We start from the raw sequence: 18,472 nt of genomic DNA on the forward strand, positions 1-18,472 counted from the left end.
ATATGAGACCACTCCAGCACTGGTTGCACTCCCGAGTCCCGAGGTGGGCATGGCGCCGCGGTTCACTTCGGGTAAGTATCACACGCGAGTGTCGCCGCTCCTTCAGCCCCTGGACGGACCTTGCCTTTCTACGGGCCGGGGTGCCCTTAGAACAAGTGTCCCGGCATGTTGTTGTCACAACAGATGCCTCCAGCATGGGCTGGGGCGCTACATGCAACGGGCAGGCAGCCTCGGGGCTCTGGACAGGGCCTCGACTGCTTTGGCATATCAATTGCCTGGAGCTGTTGGCAGTGCATCTGGCCTTGCGGCAGTTTCGGCCACTGCTGCTAGGCAAGCATGTGTTGGTCCGTACGGGCAACACTGCGGCTGTGTCGTACATCAACCGGCTGGGAGGTGTACGATCACGCCGCATGTCACAGCTCGCCCGCCATCTCCTCCTCTGGAGTCACACGCAGCTCAGGTCGCTGTGCGCTGTCCACATTCCGGGGGAGCTCAACCGTGCGGCCGACGCGCTCTCACGACAGCTCACTTTTCCCGGAGAGTGGCGACTCTATCCCGAGACGATCCGGCTGATCTGGAGTCGATTCGGGGAAGCTCAGGTAGACCTGTTTGCTTCCCGCGAGTCCTCCCACTGCCAGCTATATTTCTCCCTGACCGAGGGGCCCCTCGGCACGGACGCACTGGCACACAGCTGGCCTCGGGCTTTACGCAAGTATGCATTTCCCCCAGTGAGCCTACTCGCACAGACACTGTGCAAGGTCAGGGAGGACGAGGAGCAGGTCCTGCTGGTCGCGCCGTATTGGCCCACCCGGACCTGGTTTCCGGAACTCATTCTCCTCGCGACAGCCCCTCCCTGGCGTATCCCTCTGAGGAAGGAACTCCTTTCTCAGGGGCTCGGCACCATATGGCACCCGCGTCCAGATCTGTGGAACCTCCATGTGTGGCTCCTGGACGGGACGCGGCAGACTTAAGTGGTCTACCACAGGCCGTGGTAGACACCATCACTCAGGCTAGAGCTCCTTCAACAAGGCAAGCCTATGCTCTGAAGTGGAGTCTGTTCGCGAACTGGTGTTCTTCTCGCCGGGAAGACCCCCGAAGATGCACGATTGGAGTAGTGCTTTCTTTCCTGCAAGAAAGGTTGGAGCGTAGGCTGTCACCCTCCACCTTGAAGGTGTATGTGGCTGCTATCGCGGCCCATCACGATGCAGTGGACGGCCGGTCCGTGGGAAAGCATGATCTCATCGTGAGGTTCCTGAGGGGTGCCAGGAGGTTGAATCCGCCTAGGTCACCCCTGATGCCCTCCTGGGACCTCTCTATCGTCCTGGCGGGACTTCAGAGGGGTCCCTTTGAGCCGCTGGACTCAGTCGAGCTGAAATTCCTGTCGGCTAAGACAGCGCTCCAAGCATTTTCGGTGAGCGAAGAGTGCCTTGTGTTCGGGCCGGACTACTCTCACGTTGTCCTGAGACCCCGGCCTGGGTACGTGCCCAAGGTTCCCACCACGCCCTTCCGTGATCAGGTGGTGAACCTGCAAGCACTGCCTTCGGAGGAGGCAGATCCAGCCTTGGCGTTGCTGTGTCCCGTAAGAGCATTGCGCATATACGTGGACCGCACCCGGAGCTTCAGAAGCTCTGAGCAGCTCTTTGTCTGCCACGGAGGTCAGCAGAAAGGGAAGGCTGTCTCCAAGCAGAGGTTGGCCCACTGGATAGTGGAGGCTATCGCCTTGGTGTACCAATCCCAAGGCGAGCCGTGCCCCCTTGGGGTGAGGGCTCACTCCACACGGAGTGTTGCCTTCTCCTATGCGTTGGCGCACGGCGCCTCTTTGGCAGACATCTGTAGAGCTGCGGGCTGGGCGACACCGAACACCTTCGCGAGATTTTACAGTCTCCGCGTGGAGCCAGTCTCTTCCCGTGTGTTGGGTAACAGGTAAGTGGCGGGAAGAGTTGGCCAGTGTCACGCTTGCTGCGCCATTCCCCCTCACCCGGGGATACGAGCGCCTGTTTTCCTCCTCCAGTTCAGTTCCCCGGACGGCGAACCCTGGTGGAGACCTCCAGCACCCCCGGCAGTCAGACTGGGCGGAGCAGTCTGACGCCAGGCCCAGTACTGGTGCTAGCTCGCCCGGGTCTCCGGTCAGCCCCTGTACTCGGCTAGGTGTCCGTATGGCCTGATTCCCTTCGGGTAATCCCACACGTGTATTCGTCCACGGTACGGTTTCCCTCACGGTAAACCCGTGTCTTCCCTTTGGCAGAGTTCTGTCAGGCCCTGCTGGCAGCCCTCCTCCCTACTCCTAGGTAGGATCTGCCCCAGGGTCCAGTCGTATGTAGTACTGCCCCAGGCCTGGGTCAGTCCATATCAGTGTCTCCACATGTTACCTCCCTTCGGGCAGGATGTGGCCTCCGTAGCGCCCTTCTCCGGAAGGCTCGCTTCCCCGTCGTTACTGCCAGGCTGTAACAACAAATAGGAAAGACTTGAAGCAGTCTTTCATAGAAGGTCGAAATTCCTTCCAATTTCTTGGGGAAAGGAACAGCGGCTTGGCTATCTCCAGCAGCAATGTACTCAGTGGTCCCTGCGGGCACCAAGGTTAGCGAATTTGCGCTGGGGCGATGGGAAGGTTGCGACCTTCGCATGGCATTTGTCTGTCACGCACTAGCTTGTCAACATCTGCATGCACAAGGTCGTGACGGGGTTCAGGTTGTGGCGCTTTCCATATGACCCCTATGTCGTCACGACATAACTCGTAGTGACCGACAGATAGGGAACGTCTCGGTTACGTACGTAACCCTCGTTCCCTGATGGAGGGAACGGAGACGTTATGTCCCCATGCCACAATCTTGAACCATCGCTGGTTGCCGAGGACTCGTTCTTGGCTCCTCAGCGGGTAGAAACCTGATGAGTGGATGCACCTGTCGCCCTTTTATACCCGTATGTACGGGGAGTGGCTCAGGTATGCAAAATCCACTAGCCAATTTCATTGGCGTTTTCTCTTTAGTCAGAGATGATTGGGGCTTCCAAGTAAATCCCCTATGTCGTCACGACATAACGTCTCCGTTCCCTCCATCAGGGAACGAGGGTTACGTACGTAACCGAGACGTTCTCTGAATAGGGAACGAGACGCTACGTAAGCTAAGACGCTTTGGGAAATGCCCCTGGGCGTGCCGATTGTCTGAAGCCCTTATAGAATCACGCCAATTCAGGATCGCTGAGGCCAAGGGCACGAATGTGGCGGAGGACGACATCCCTGTGATGGCTCATTGACTCCCTGGAGTGGGCCAGAATGAGCCAATCTGGAGATCTCGTGAAGCAGATCGCTGAAAAACGGTAGCTTCGTCCGTTCAGGCCTTGAATTTGGGCCGCTAAGGAACCACTCGTCGAGTTTAGACGACTGAGATTCGCGGGGCTCGTCGGGCCAATCAATAGAGAGCTTTTCAGTGGCGCATGAAAGCACGTCCACGAGCTCTGAGTAGGCCGCAGAAGGCCGCACTTCCTGGCCGCTAGGCGGGAAAGCATCGGCTAAAGCAGGCCCGAAATCCTCAGAGTTGGACGCTGCTGTGAATAACACGTCATCTAGCCCGAAGGAAATGGCGTCGCGTGCCTCCGGGCTAGGACATAAATACTCATGCGTGAATTCAACCAGAGAATTCACGCGCACGTGCTCAGGTGAGAGAGGGAGAGAAAAGGCAAGGCCTGTCTGCTCGCTCTCCATCGCCTCAAGCTTCACATCCGAGCCCCAAGTCGTGGATTCGCAGAGGGCCTCGACGGGGAAAAACGGATGACTCCTTCTTAAAAACCGCGAGCCTAGTGCGGAGGGTTTTGAGACGGAAGTTTTTGCAGAATTTGCATTTCGAGATGCCGTAAACCGCCTCGCGCGCGTGGGAGAAACCCATACGACCCGCACTTACTGTGCAGGTCGTCACTCACGATGAAGCGAGAACACGGCGGCTGACAGCGATGATACTCCATGGCACTTCACCGCAAGGAGAACAGAGTTCCACTACTGCAGTCTCTGAAGTGCAAACGAAGAAATCCCAAGAGAAAATGATCGAAATCGGGCCAGAAAAATCACAACAGAAGGGCTAATATGGCCGTTTCGTGAAGGCAGAGAAATCAGAGGAGCAGATGGCGCGTTCGCCAGTATAAGGAGGCGACATAAGAACGTCGAAGACGGCATCCGCGCCATCAGCCAATGAATTGGCGTGATTCTATAAGGGCTTCAGACAATTGGCACGCCCAGGGGCGTTTCCCAAAGTGTCTTAGCTTACTTAGCTTAGGTTGAGTGAACCTACGAAAGAGAACAAGCAAATATCACTACACAGAATGTGATATTGTCTCTTGTGCCAGGTGAGAACTCATACAGCGGCCTTGTTTACTTAAATGATATGACGACATGCAATACAAACAATCCCCACAGACATACATTATATGGGCTTCATTCAGCTACAGGATCATAAGATGAGTTGCTTCATTCATCCCTTATCGACACTAGTTGTTGGGCTGAGTGAACATGGACATGTCATTGGGGTTATGAAGTGGCGTCCTCTTTCAAAGTTTTCGTCCAGTTAGTTTATATTGGTATGTATGTGTGAAAATCACTTTTAACAAGTTTCAAACATGTTGTAGATGGAATTAAGAACCTAGCCAGTGTACTCTCTTAAAGATGATTATATATATTTCATCCTTCCCCAAATGCATGTGTAAAATTATAGTATTTTTCAAATTAATTTGTAGTGCACTAAGTTTGTTCTTGATGAATGCATGAAATAACTACATTTAGAATGTATTTTCAGTTAGTATAAACATGTCAATCTATTTTTAGTATACTTATCATGAAATAAATATATTTTAAATGCAATTAAGTATACTTATTTTTCACTAGGGACAATACATCCAGTATTATACACATCCGAGTTTTTCTTAACCGTTTACATTCTCTTAAGTTTCGCTCATGTGTGCACCGAACACAGCGCACAAGTACTTATTTGAGTTTTCCTGCATCCTGTGTTTCAATGCTTATAAACTCTGTTGAATGTTTAAATGAGCAAGGCATAAAAATGCGTGCAAATGATTTGCTTTCGTGGCAACGTGCAACAGTGGCGCATGTTTAGAATGGCCTCAGCCAGTCAGTTGAAATGAAAGTTGCGCAATAGCACTGGTCATCATAGAAACACAGCATGATTTTCAAATAGTCAGTGCTTTGATCGCAACACAGACGGGGTGAATTTATGAATGAACGTGAAAGTTCTGTCACAAAGATGTTGTTACGTATCCTTGCGCTTTTTTATGTGGATATGCGCAAAATCCTTGACCTTTGCTAGTGGGTATACGCCATATACCTGTGTATCACGTAGACTACACCACTGGGTGAGAGTGAGCATATGTTACGTCGAAATATGACATGTGGAGGGGTATTTGTTGTGTCAGGAACCATGTTAAGGAATAGAGTGAGGAGGAAGTGATCTGAGGTGTGCAGTGGAGTAACCAGCACATGATCAGTGGAGTAGTGTCGCGTGTAAATAAGGTCCAGTTGATTGCCTGATTTGTGAGTAGCTGTAGTTGGGCCATTCCACCTAATGGGTGCCATTTGTGTCCCCAGGACATTATAGATACAAACATGCATAAAAATGAATTATAAAATGCATTTTATTATCAAGCAAAGTGTCCTGCACATTAATCTAACTGCAAATTTAAAATATATAATTAAAAAAGTTATTAAAAATTACCTAAAACACTGAAAATATAGCATTTGTACATGTCCCCAGTGTCTAACGCTACATTTTAACTTGAAATATAATGCTTAAAATCCTTCAGAAAACATTTTTATTTGGCATTTTTGTGTACCTCCATATCCCATCTGTGCTTTAAATAACTTTATTTTAAATAAATTGATAATATTTTGGATAAAATACACATTTTAGTCGTGTCCCCAGGTTTTCACTCAGTCCTGTTACCCTAACACATTCCCCCCTCTAAAAAAACTGGGAAAATTCCACAAGACACATTTTCAACATAATATTGCAAGATCTGGATCGTCTGAAGCCAATGAAATGATCGGAAGCATGTGGTCTTATTTTCTTTTCTGTATATTTGATGATATTGTAACGGTGGCTGGGCGCGTTATTATAAATATACTGCCCTGCTACCTAACTTATTTCTTAGATGTTACTTGTTTATTTGAAAAATCCAAATCTTTGGTGAATCATAATAATTTGCTGAGTATTCTCATAATATTAGCATGTACTCCATGTGGCTAGATTATTTGTATTTGCTGATTTTATCCTAAAATCTCAATCCTGTTACTTTCAGTCCTGTTACTCATATACTCATATATCCTATACTTATATATAGTAACTGAGTAAAAGTAACAGGAGTGAGTAGTGCCATCAGATTTATTCATGTAAATATTAGGCTTCATCCATACTATAAATTTGAAAATGCATCTTTTTCTCAGAGAAAACCTATGGTTGTTCCTGCATTTTATATAACATTCCTGCAAGTATGACAGAAAATGTACTTGAAATTTCTGTCCTGTGGCAATTATGTATTAGTCTCATATATGGAATGGCATCAAAATCCACAGGAAAACTGAAAAGATATTGTTTGTTACGTTTATTATTGTTAATATCAATTTTACTTTAATATTTAATATTTATATATATTTTTTTATTTATATCTTATCTAATAACCTGTCCTCTACCCCTAAACAAAAACCTCTGCAGACCACTAGATTTAAATAGAAACAAGATTTGGCCTTTTTTAACAGGGAGGTCAGCTCACTAGTGTTTAACACTTTCACTATATGCGGGCATTAATACCTCATATGTGTAGTCAAACCTGTATACTAATATAATGGATACTCCTACCTGTTACCCATTTCATTCCTGTTACTAAATAGTTTTTTCTTTAAAAAATAAAGTTAAACAATTTAAACAATTTTTTTTCAATTAAGTTTGGTCCATAATTTATCCCATTGTTTAATAAATTGCGTCATAGAAAATTCATAAGCTGAGGTTTGAGTCGCCTTTAAAATGAAAAAAATTGGTTTGTGTACTTTAGAAAAATACACCTTGTTTAGATAATTAGTGATTTTTTTATGATAAAAATAATATTTTTTGACCATGAAACCAACAATTTCTTTAAAATAAACACCTGCCTGAGGAGGACATGAAGGAATTTGTTGACAAATTTGTAAACATGCTTTTTAAAAGACATTAGAGTTTTGGTAATAGGACTGAGAAAAATGCATCCATCTTTCTCTTAAAAATTGTGTAAAAAATTAAATAAAGGTACAGATTTTGAATAGTTAAATATGTGTATTACTAGATTCAGTCTTTAAAAAAAAAGATAGAAAATAATTTTTTTTTTGGAAGAGTTTTGGAAGTAAATGGCACCCATTCGGTGGAATGGCCCAGTTAACACTCTCTTGAGATCAAAAGAGGCAAGCAGAGTGTGGAAGTCTGCAGCTTGAGGTTTATCTAGGTGGATGTTGAAGTCTCCTAGCACAACTACGGGAGTACCATCCTCAGGAAAAGTTGAGAGAAGCACATCTAATTCATCCAAGAAGTTACCTTGTGGTCCTGGGGGTCGATAAACAACTACAAAATGGGTTTTAAAAGGGTGGGTAATAGTGACTGAATGTGATTCAAAGGAGCTGTTAATACCCAGAGAAGGTAAAGGAATACATTTCCAATCATTAGAGATAAGCAGACCAGTACCTCCACCTCTTCCAGTCAGACGGGGAGTGTGGGAAAAAGAGAAATTATTGGAGAGTGCTGCAGGAGTAGCAGTGTCCTCTGGTTTGATCCACGTCTCTGTCAGGGCCATGAGGTTTAGCATTGAATGACTAGTAAAAGATGTAATGAAATCTGCTTTGTTTAATGAAGACTAACAATTCCAGAGACCAGTAGATTTTTAATTTTTAATCGCCTAGGCAACCTATCTAATTTCAATTTAGTTTTGTTTTTCATTTTTATTTTAGCTTTATTTCAGTTAACAAAAAATATTTTTAACAAGAATGCAATTACAGTAGAGAACATTTTGCACTAACCAACAGCACATTTTTAAGATGATTATTTATATTTATATTATTCTTATTGTCCATTAGTTATGATTTTTCAAAGAAACTGACAAATAAACATAATATGCACAATACTTCTTTCATAAGTAAGTTGATTTACCCCAAAAACATTGTGGCATTGTAAAACCCTGTTATTCAGATATCATCCCAACCAGTGCAACATAGTAACAATAGCTTAACCAATGGCTTCAGTTTGTGAGGGGGCTACCTGTTGAACAATAGCAGATAGGATATAAAGGATTTAGAAATAATTATTTTACAATTTTAGTGGTGTAGACTTCATCTTCAGACAATTAACACTCAACAATATCAGTTAGTCTTGTTATCATTTGTGCTCTCTTTATAGTTTCTGAATTACAGTCTAAAGTGGACAACCTGGCCCTGAAGTTGCTCTACATGCAGGAGGCCAATACTGACCTGCGCTCAGACATCAAAGCTATAATAAATGCTTCACACAAAGCCCAGAAAGAGAGAACTCAGGCAGAGGAGAATAAACACCAGCAGGTAGAGTTCTAGAGCGCATGATTGTGGTTAAATGTGGCCATGTCATGTGTTTTGCTATTTTAGTATATATTAGCATGCTTATTTAATGTTTTTAACCAGAATATTCTATGTATATGTTCTATTCTATGTAAGTATATATACTGTATGTATATATGCATTCTCTCCATTTCATTGAAGCAATAGTATATGTTCATTCAAACATCTCTCTTTTTCTCTGTCAGGATCTTTATGTTGAGCGTTTGATCAAACATGTGGAAAAACTCTCAGAGCAGATATCGCTGCATGAAGTTCAGATCATTGCTCAAACTGAGCAGACAAAGGCTGCAAAGGAAGCTCTTTCTGAGGTTAGACACCTCTGCAACAGATCAAGTGAAGCATACACATTTAAAGTTATGAATTTTTGAAAGTTATGAAACACATTTGACTTGAAACATCACATTTTGGTTATGTTCAAATTTGAATATTATTAAGACTAACAGTGCTGATTTACTGACTTCTTGATAGAATTTCAATACTGGTCCATAATTAGTTACTTTAGTACCATTGGTTCTGGCATTAATGGGGTCCTGATAAGATTTCATCACAGAAGTCAGGACATTCATCAGTAATGAAAGTCTTAGAAATGAAGTGCTTTTTCACCCAAGATTAAGTATAGATGTTGTTTAAAGTATAATTTAATAAAGAAGTTTACACTACCACTCAAAGTTGGTAATTTAGTTTTTTTTTTTTTTGAAAGAAGTCTCTTATGCTGTTTACTTGATCAAAAATACCAGTAAAAACAGTAATATTGTGAAATATTACTACAGTTTGAAATAAGTGTTCCATTTTTAAATATTTTATGTAATTTATTCCTGTACTGGCACAGTAGAATTTTCAGCAGCCATTACTCCAGTCTTCAGCGTAACATTCTAATATGCTGATCTGGTGCTCCAGAAACATTTTTTTTTTTTTTTTTTTTTAAATGTTCAAATTATATTGCAGGATTTATTTTTGATGAATAGAAAGTTCAAAAGGACAGCATTTCTTTGAATTAGAAATCTTTTGTAACAATATATTCTTTACTGACAGTTTGGATCAGTTTTATTCATCCTTGCTAAATAAAAGTATAAATTTTTTAAAAAAACAAAACAAAACACAGAAACCCGTGTGTGTGTGCGCGTGCTATAGGCGCAGCTGGAACTGGACTCTGTGGTTGTTGAGCGTAGGCAGTTACTCCAGCAATGGAACAGCAGCCTGTTAATGATGAGGAGGAGGGATGAGACTTACACTGCTATGCAGGAGGAACTGAGGTGAACATAATGCTCAAGATTTCTGTGTATGTATGATCCAAACAACAGTACTGATTTGTTCTGATGATCCCTCCTCCAGGCTGACCAATGATCAGGTGCGCTCTCTGGACACAGAGATTGAAGGCTACAAAAAGTCTATCACACAGGAAGAAGAGCAGAATGAGCATCTCACTCTGCATCTGAACCGGGCCCAGAATGACTGCACTACCTCACGTAAACTCATCACACACTCCCACAACCATCAGGAGGTCCTGCAGGCCCAGTATAGCACATATACACGAATGCTGCAGGAGACAGAAAAGACCCTCAGCACACTGCATGGGGTACTTCAATCACATCAACCTACACCTCAAATATTTTTCAAGACTGATGTGTGCAGGTTAATGAGCACTAGTCAAAAGCTTTTGTCTTTCTTAAAAGAAATGTTATGTCTATCTCTCTTTTTTTAGGACTATGATGTGCGTCAGTCTGAGCTCAAGGGTCTCAGAAAGCAGATGGAGAAAGAGTCTGCAGTGCGTGTGGATCTGGAGGATCAGATCATGAGCAAGCTGCAAGAGCAGCTTACTCACAATAATGCAGCAAAGTACTCGCGTCGCCTGACTGATAAATCTGCAGCACACAGGAGAGAAAAGGTAGGATGATTTTATACATTTTCACCACAAATTTTTCAAATTATTGTCTTAATTTTAAGTTAATCATTTGTAAGTTGTGTGATGAGTTTTAAATTAGCACCTTGACTTTTAAGTACCTTTTGGATTTTTTGGTGTAGTATGACCTGGACACGTTGAATTCAAACTTGTGCATTTATACGATTTTTCAGGAGGCTCAGTTAACTAAGTTAGAGAATGACATCAATACAGTAACGCTGGAGGGGCAAGAGGTGGCGACACATCTGGATTCTCTGGCTGCATTTCAAGCTGAAGTTGAGCAAGAAATGAGCCAGCGTCAATTGCTCCTGTCTTCTCGTGAGGCAGAGATTGCTAAACAAGTTACAGAAATTGAGCGAAAGCAGGCCACGATCAGCATCTACAACAAGAAGATCAGGGATATTGTGTCCAGTACAGGGGTTAGAGCTCACACTTCACAATCAGTACATGTTTAACATATGGATGTTTTGATTATGGCATAGAGATCTCTTCTCTCTGATGATTCTAATGGATAATTGCATTTTCGAGTTACTGTTTTCAACTCATATTTCAATAAATTTTCATGTTACTCTAGAAAGTTTATATTTAAACTTTCCAATGTGTGTGAGAGTAGCATGAAGACCTAGGTCCTCTGGAGATCCGTGCAGCCACCCTGTCTAAGAAGCTGGAAGAAGTTGGTGCTGAGATTAAAGAGCAGCAGCAGTTGTGGCTCTGGCAGCAGGGGGAGCTAGTGAGATTCACTCAGGAAAAACAGGCCCATGGCTCTTCTGTACAGACCCTCCGAACACAACTCACAATACTGCAACAAAGCAAGATCAGAAGAGAGAGTATGCACTTTTCACTAACATGTAGTGGTGCATTTTATGTGTTTTAATTTACTCTTTAGCATGTTATTCCTAAACTGTAAAACATTTAATTTGTACCCCACTGGCTTTGATTGTTTGGAGGGGGGAAAAAGTAATACAGGTTTGGAATGACATGAGGGTGAATAAATAATGAGAGAATGTTTATTTCTTAGTGAACTATACCTTAAGAACAATTAATTTGGAAAAACCTTTTTGCCATTTGTACCATGAGAACAAACAAACAAAGTACAAAGTTATAAAATGTGTCTGAGAAATAAATACATTATTGATATTGTGCTCTGCATATGTGTGTGTTTTGGTTATGTTTGTGCCTGTCAGGTGAGATGGAGCAGGATCAGCGCGAGCAGGCAGATCTGGAAAAACAGATTAAAGCTCTCATGGCAGACATGGTCAAACTGAACTCTCTGCTCACTAAGAACAGTGATCTGAATCAAGCCCTGCAGCAGAGCAACAGTCTGATGGAGACAGAGTTCAGACAGAGACTCAAGGTACAACACTATGCACTGTGTAGTTTTATATTGTGAAAATCACATTTTTAGGTATTCTTCTGTTTTTACACTTTCCATTAGTTTCCAGAGCTCACAGCGTATAGTAAGAAATAACTAATGTTGAGTAATGATGTGTCTAGAGTAGAATACTGTGGCCCTCAAGGTCCTTTGTCCTGCAGAGTTTGAATAGTGTTGGAGCTAAATATTGCAGGACAGTGGACTGCAGAAGTTGAGAAACCCTGATCTAAATAGACATGTAATATTAGTCACATGACTTATTGTGTAAAAAACACTTTATTTGTATCTATCTCGTGTGTGTAGGAGGCTGAGAGGGATTCGGTTGAGACTCAGCTGAAGCTGGAGAGGTTAAACGAAGAGAAAGAGAGACTTATAAACAGCCTAGTGGAGGCAGAGTGAGTCCAACACACTTCACACATACACACCATGACTTACACGTACACACCCTGACTCAGATTTTAGTATCACTTTATTACAAGGTTCCATTTGTTAACATTAGTTTACTAAATTAGTTAACATGAACAAATAATGAAAATACAACTCTGGAAAAAATCAAGAGACCACTTCAAAATAATCAGTTTCTCTGGTTTTACTTTTTATAGGTATGTGTTTGAGTAAAATAAACATTTTTGTTTTATTCTATAAACTACTGACAACATTTCTCCCAAATTCCAAATAAACATATTCTCAATTCTAGTCCTTGCAACCCCCCCGCTTTGCACATTTTGTATGTATCTCTTATAACTTCAGATGTTTGTTAAATTCGACCGTAAGTGCCCTGCGAAGTGGACGTCACAGGATATTCCGGCATTATTCCAGTTCGAAGGGAGTGTATATGTTCCATTCAAAGGACATTAAAGTATGTTAAATAAGAGAGACATGCAGGTTCAGAAAACTTATACTTAATGACACTGCACTATAACTCTTTACTACAGGACAATAGCTAATGTAGGTGACATTATTTTATGGAATGAGGTTGGATCACAGTAAGTTTTCAAGTTTTTGCATTCTTTGGCTACAGCAGTTAACAGTTTACCTCTGGTTGTTGTTGCCGTTCAATCTGCAGCGGTTGCCCTAATGTCATGCCATTGGATACAGTAAATTCATGATTTGAATAGCATAATTAAATTTAGCCACTCATTATGTTAGAACAAATACAATTGTAACAGGACTTAATTGGATCCACACCCATTTGTGTTACCTAAATTCTACATAAATAACATTTTTGGGCATTGTTGGTGATGAGTAAGCAGCTAACTCATATGCCTTTGACCCAAAAATGCTGTTACAATCAAAAGGTCACTAGGTTAGTGATACAGCCATACATACAGCCACAATGTATAGAATCAGTATAATACCAGGGCTAGAGAATGAACACTATATTGCTCTTTTTTTGTTTGTGTGCGAAGGCGTCAGATCATGCTGTGGGAGAAGAGAACCCAGTTGATGCGAGAGACTCGCTCTGCCATAGATTCAGACATTGGACAGGGAGACATACGAACCATGAGAGCAGAGATTCACCGCATGGAGGTGAGTGTATAAGTGTATTTGTGAAAGTAACTTCTAAGTGTGGTTTCAATCTGAAATGTTGCATACTGTATGTGTCCAGGTCCGTTATGCTCAACTGATGAAGCAGCAGGAGAAGTTGTTGAGAGACATGGAGTCAGTGGTGGCCAGACGTGAGACAATAGCTGTTCGGAGTGAGGCTCAGGCACGATCTGACCATAAGCAGCCCACACACAACGACTACCACAACACTCTCCAGAGCCTCCGCCGAAAGATTCTCCAAGCAAAGAAGGTGTGTGTGTATCAAGGTTATAATAATTTTGACATTTTAAATTAGTTTTTCTTGTATTTTAAATATATAAATTATTTATTCAGTGAACTTTTTTATTACTTCCTACTTTATACATAAATTTACTCATAGCTTTTTCTACTTTGTTTACTTTTTCTGCACTTACTCTAGTAAAATTACTAACGTTAACAGTTTCTGAAACTGAATCTTTCCTCTGATACTTGAGTGTGATTGGCCAGTGGTGGCAATCACAATCTTACAAAATATTTTGCACAGTGACTGGTAAACTATATAATTTACCATTGTCTCAGGCAGCTGATTTTCTTTGTGGCTATATGTTAGCTTTGGGTTTTGAACTTCAGTATTTCAGTATCACTTCAGTATCAGTATTTCCTATAATAATAAGTAACAATAACTTACTGTAATAAGTGGGATCATTTTGTATGTACCGAAAAACTGAAAAGAAAAGTTATGGATATTTTTTTTGTTATCTTTGAGCCATGATTTTTTATTTTATTTGAGTTCATTAAATGTTGTTGTTGTTTTATTTTTACTTTTCATTTTAATGTTCAGATTAGTTGTAGTTAATATTAATCACCTTTATGGATATGACCTGTATTATGCAGTTTTTATTTACAAAATGAATTTAGAGACTGTTTTGTCTGTTATAAAGAACTAGCTTATGCCTTGTTTACTGTGTATGTGTTCAGCAAGAAGAAGAGTGTGATGGTGCTATAGCTCAGCTGGAGGAAAGGCAGGGCTCTGTGACCTCCAGCCTCCGAGACAAACATATGCATCTCAACGACTTGCAGAATATCAGAGCAGTTCTCACCCAGGACCTCAGCGCACTACAAGAAACCAAAGAGAGGGTCAGTCCATCCACTAACAGCACACGCACTTGCATACTAAACATCCAGTGGGGGGGGTCACAGCTTAATGAACCAATTATATTATATTTAAATCAACCAGTGTAGAGTAATTTTACTCCACTTGCAAGTCACATCAGAGTGGCAAGTGTACTGTGTGTTTACATAGACTTTTATTTCCAAAAGAACCACAATCGCAAGAAACAACATTTTGCACTCTTGAATTTTATTCAAGACATCAACACTAGTGGACATAGTTTGCAAGAGGAATTTAGATGTACTGTAGGTTCTAACCATATATGTTTATGTTCTGTAACTGTGACCAAAGGTACTCTGCTCATTTCTGCAGAACTTGTATCGTCTACCCGTGCTGCAGTGTCGAGCGAAACACCTGCAGGCTGTTAAGGAAGGACAGTACACTCCGGTGGCCAGTGGAGACACGGCACTGGAGCTGGCTACACAGAAACAGGAAGAGCGATTGAAAATGGTTAGTGTAAAATCCATGGAAGATTCTGAGAAGAAAATAGGCAGAAATCTTGTGTTATATGGTCTTGCATGCAAAGTTAAATGTAGATCCAAAATTCACTTAAGTTACTGATGATGATGAGGCTTAAAGGGGTCATGAACTGCCTCTGTTTTTTTATTTTGTACCGTTCTCTAGGTCCACTTATAATGTTAGCTAGATTTTTACATCAAAATACATCATAATTTAGAAGTAATAGGCTATTTTCTCTCCTGTTTTTGACCCCCCTCAACTAAACGTTCTGTTTGAATAGGCGTGGCAGATTGTAGACTCGGAAGTAAACGCCCACTGCTATGATTGACAGTTATGTATGTTTGACAGCCTATGTTCTTTACAGATGGACGCTGCTGTGATTTAGGTTAAAACCATATAAATGCTCATATCAAACTATCTGTTTAACATACAAAGGAATAGTGATCTCTTAATAAAAACAGTTAAGCCCGGCTCACACTGTGCGATTTTGGCCACGATTTGTTCGTCTGAGACAAATTTTGAAAATCCTAAAATCCTAAAAGATTCCTATAATCCTAGGCTAAAATCGGTTGTCTAGATCGCTGGTTTGACATGTTCACCGACAGCCGATTAATGGCCGTTGCGATCATTTTTTTCCTCCTATTAAATTCTGGCAGTGTCAGAAGATTTCAGACACTTTCCTCAAGTTTCCTGCAGTGTGACATCTCCTACGATGACCGTCAAACCAAGAACCAATAGGAGCACTGAACTTGATGACGCAATTAGCGCGACAACTTCAAACCATTCATTATTTGTAAAAACAATACATGTACAAGGTAAAGTTTACTTAAAGTTTATTTATTAAGGGGCAGGATGTTTAAAACTCGAATAACAAAATTACCTCAAGTTCGCTCTGTAGAACTGGAAGTCCATAAAGTCCTCTTTTGCCCGGCCATGACTTGCTCCACACACGTCGTCTTTTTCGTTTTTTTTTTTTTTTTTTTAACATCAAGGCATGTAATTAATAAAACTAACCCTACACGTTACTGTTGTTTGCTAGCTACCATTATAGCGAGAGAACGCGGGTCACGTATTGATGACGTAAAACTCCGGACAAGTCGTCTTGAGTACGTCCGTTTTTATCGCGTCTTGACTGTCGTACAGTCTGACATTAAGACAACTGAGATCCTACAGTCTGACATGGGGATCATGTTCGTACAGTGTGACAAGCAACAATCGCAAAAGACTTTTAAAAATCGCACAGTGTGAGCCCGGCTTTACACTTGTGTGTTGCAACATTACTGTTAGATCCCATATAGCCGTCACAGCATAGTCTTTTAGTTTCAATCTTTCTGAAAATCCTGCGTCAAATTGAGCCTTGTTTGTAAACTAATCCGCGGTAAAATGAAGTGAACAAACTTCTTACTGACGCGGTCTTCATTAAAAATAAAATCCATCCACTCTTTCCTAACATTGAGAACAAAAGGAAGGCAATGCAAAAAAATAACATTTTCCACAACATGGCACTGTACAGCACCTTGTTGTCTTTGTTGCAATCTTTATTGTTTTGTTTCTGTTTAGACCTGCACGTTAGCCTCTGTCATGAACACCACGTGCATAAATTGGTGGGCAGGGCTAAACAGGCAGCGATGTAGAAGCAGGTGTTGATCATCTTCTGTGGAGGTGGTGCTTATCCACACTATTACATCATAGAGTGGTAGATTCCATAAGCTGTCATTTTGGCACAGTGGCTTCAATATAAGCTGTTATATACTTACGAGAAAGATTTTAGTTCTGAAGCTTTTAGTTCTGAAACTTACAGGATGTTTTCATGGTACAATGACCTCTAATATGTGAAAAGATCAAGGGAATTTTGGTTTCTCAGTTCATGGCCCCTTTAAAGAGCATCTGCATAGATGCAATGACTTCTAAATTAAACCTCAAAGAAGCTCACGACAACCTCAAATGTTTTGTGTTATTATCAGTAGCTGACGTTGAACCAGTGGAGCAAAGTGGAGAAATGTAGAGCTAGTGATTTCAGAAACCAATAAACAAGACTAATACTAATTCCTTTCTGCTCTTATGTCAGATAAGTTCCATTCTCCAGCATTTGGCTGAAGAGTACCCGCAGCATCACAGCGCTCTCCAAAGGATTAACCTAACATTGGCAGAACACAGAAACAGTTGACTTCAGGACTGCCAGTGAACACAGAAATATGTATTGCATAAAATAAAAGTCATGTACATGTTTGGCAGTTGTTGGCCTGGTCAGTATGAGGTCTGGTTTATTATGACAAGTGTAGAGAAAAGTCTGTGAAAGGAATACTGATTGTCTGTTATTGCAAGGATGCTTTTATGAAGAGGTGGGACAAGGACATGTCTTTAGATAAAGCAAAAGAATATTTGAAACTAACTTTACTGTATCAGTGTACACACAGTACAAAGGCATTGCAATAGAGTGTCTTAAATTAGCTTAAGCTTGGATTTTTCACAGGTTTATTGGAAGTTTTGTTTTTGTTAATTTTTCTGTGACAGTGATGTGTGTAGCTACTTAACCATCCTTTAGGTACAGTTTTACCCCTAGAAATGAGTTAAATCTGACAAAAAAAAAATCCATTTAGAGACTTCTAAAGATATCCTTATTTGTAAAAATGACTACATTAATAGTTACTTTATATTACTTAATAACATTAATAAATAATTAATGCTAATATAAGTAATTTGTATTAAAACAACTTAAGGCAACATGGGATTTCATTGATGTAGCTAAGTGAACAATTGTGTGCATGTGTATAATGACACTTTTACAGTGGAGTCTTCAGTCATACACCTGACCATTCATTCAGGCCTGGGCCATGTCTGCATAATATAGATAATGGACTATATACATTGATCCATTATGTTAGTCCAGTTTAATACAGATTATTATGAGCAATATCTGTATAAGTGGCTCTTATAAATATATGTTAAACTCCTTGGTAATTTAAAAATAAGTCAACTACTTGATCACATTCTCATCCATCGTTAAATTTTTTTCCTGTGTGTTTTGCTTTGCTTTTAGGTTGAATAAAATGACAACAACAACACCGGATGTGATGACTAATGTATTTTTTAATTTACTAGAAAAGATACTGCACATAGTCATATACTGAATAACCAAAGGTGCCATTTAAAGAACAAAAACATATTCTGCTAAATCAGTGGTTTCAAAACCTGTCCTGGAACACCCCCTGCCCTGCACATTGTATGTCTCCCTAATCAGACACACACAATTTAGTTCAATTCAATTCAAGTTTATTTGTATAGTGCTTTTCAAGATACAAATCGTTGCAAAGCAGCTTTTCAGGAAATTAAGTTTCTACCATATATTTAGTAGTAGCTTATCAGTGGTGACTTTGTCAAATTGATGTACATATGGCAGAAATGTACAGTAAAAATCAGTTAATGACAATCAAA

General features: G+C 41.1%; 1 protein-coding gene across 1 annotated transcript in view; it reads left to right on the top strand.

Annotated features, from left to right (window-relative positions):
• Window positions 1-18,106, top strand: part of LOC306879178 (coiled-coil domain-containing protein 40-like) — a 32,663-nt gene extending 14,557 nt beyond the window's left edge. Inside the window, exons 6-19 of the mRNA XM_079431979.1 lie at window positions 8,415-8,572; window positions 8,794-8,916; window positions 9,740-9,861; window positions 9,941-10,184; window positions 10,311-10,493; window positions 10,682-10,927; window positions 11,122-11,335; window positions 11,693-11,862; window positions 12,184-12,275; window positions 13,290-13,410; window positions 13,490-13,678; window positions 14,386-14,544; window positions 14,891-15,028; window positions 17,106-18,106. Of these exons, the coding sequence (XP_079288105.1) occupies window positions 8,415-8,572; window positions 8,794-8,916; window positions 9,740-9,861; window positions 9,941-10,184; window positions 10,311-10,493; window positions 10,682-10,927; window positions 11,122-11,335; window positions 11,693-11,862; window positions 12,184-12,275; window positions 13,290-13,410; window positions 13,490-13,678; window positions 14,386-14,544; window positions 14,891-15,028; window positions 17,106-17,204 (2,258 nt within the window). The 3' untranslated portion in view covers window positions 17,205-18,106. The remainder of the gene's footprint in view (window positions 1-8,414; window positions 8,573-8,793; window positions 8,917-9,739; window positions 9,862-9,940; window positions 10,185-10,310; window positions 10,494-10,681; window positions 10,928-11,121; window positions 11,336-11,692; window positions 11,863-12,183; window positions 12,276-13,289; window positions 13,411-13,489; window positions 13,679-14,385; window positions 14,545-14,890; window positions 15,029-17,105) is intronic.
• The last annotated feature ends 366 nt before the right edge of the window (window positions 18,107-18,472 follow it).

The sequence above is a fragment of the Barbus barbus genome (assembly GCF_936440315.1).
Source record: "Barbus barbus genome assembly, chromosome: 13".
Lineage (NCBI taxonomy): Eukaryota > Metazoa > Chordata > Actinopteri > Cypriniformes > Cyprinidae > Barbus > Barbus barbus.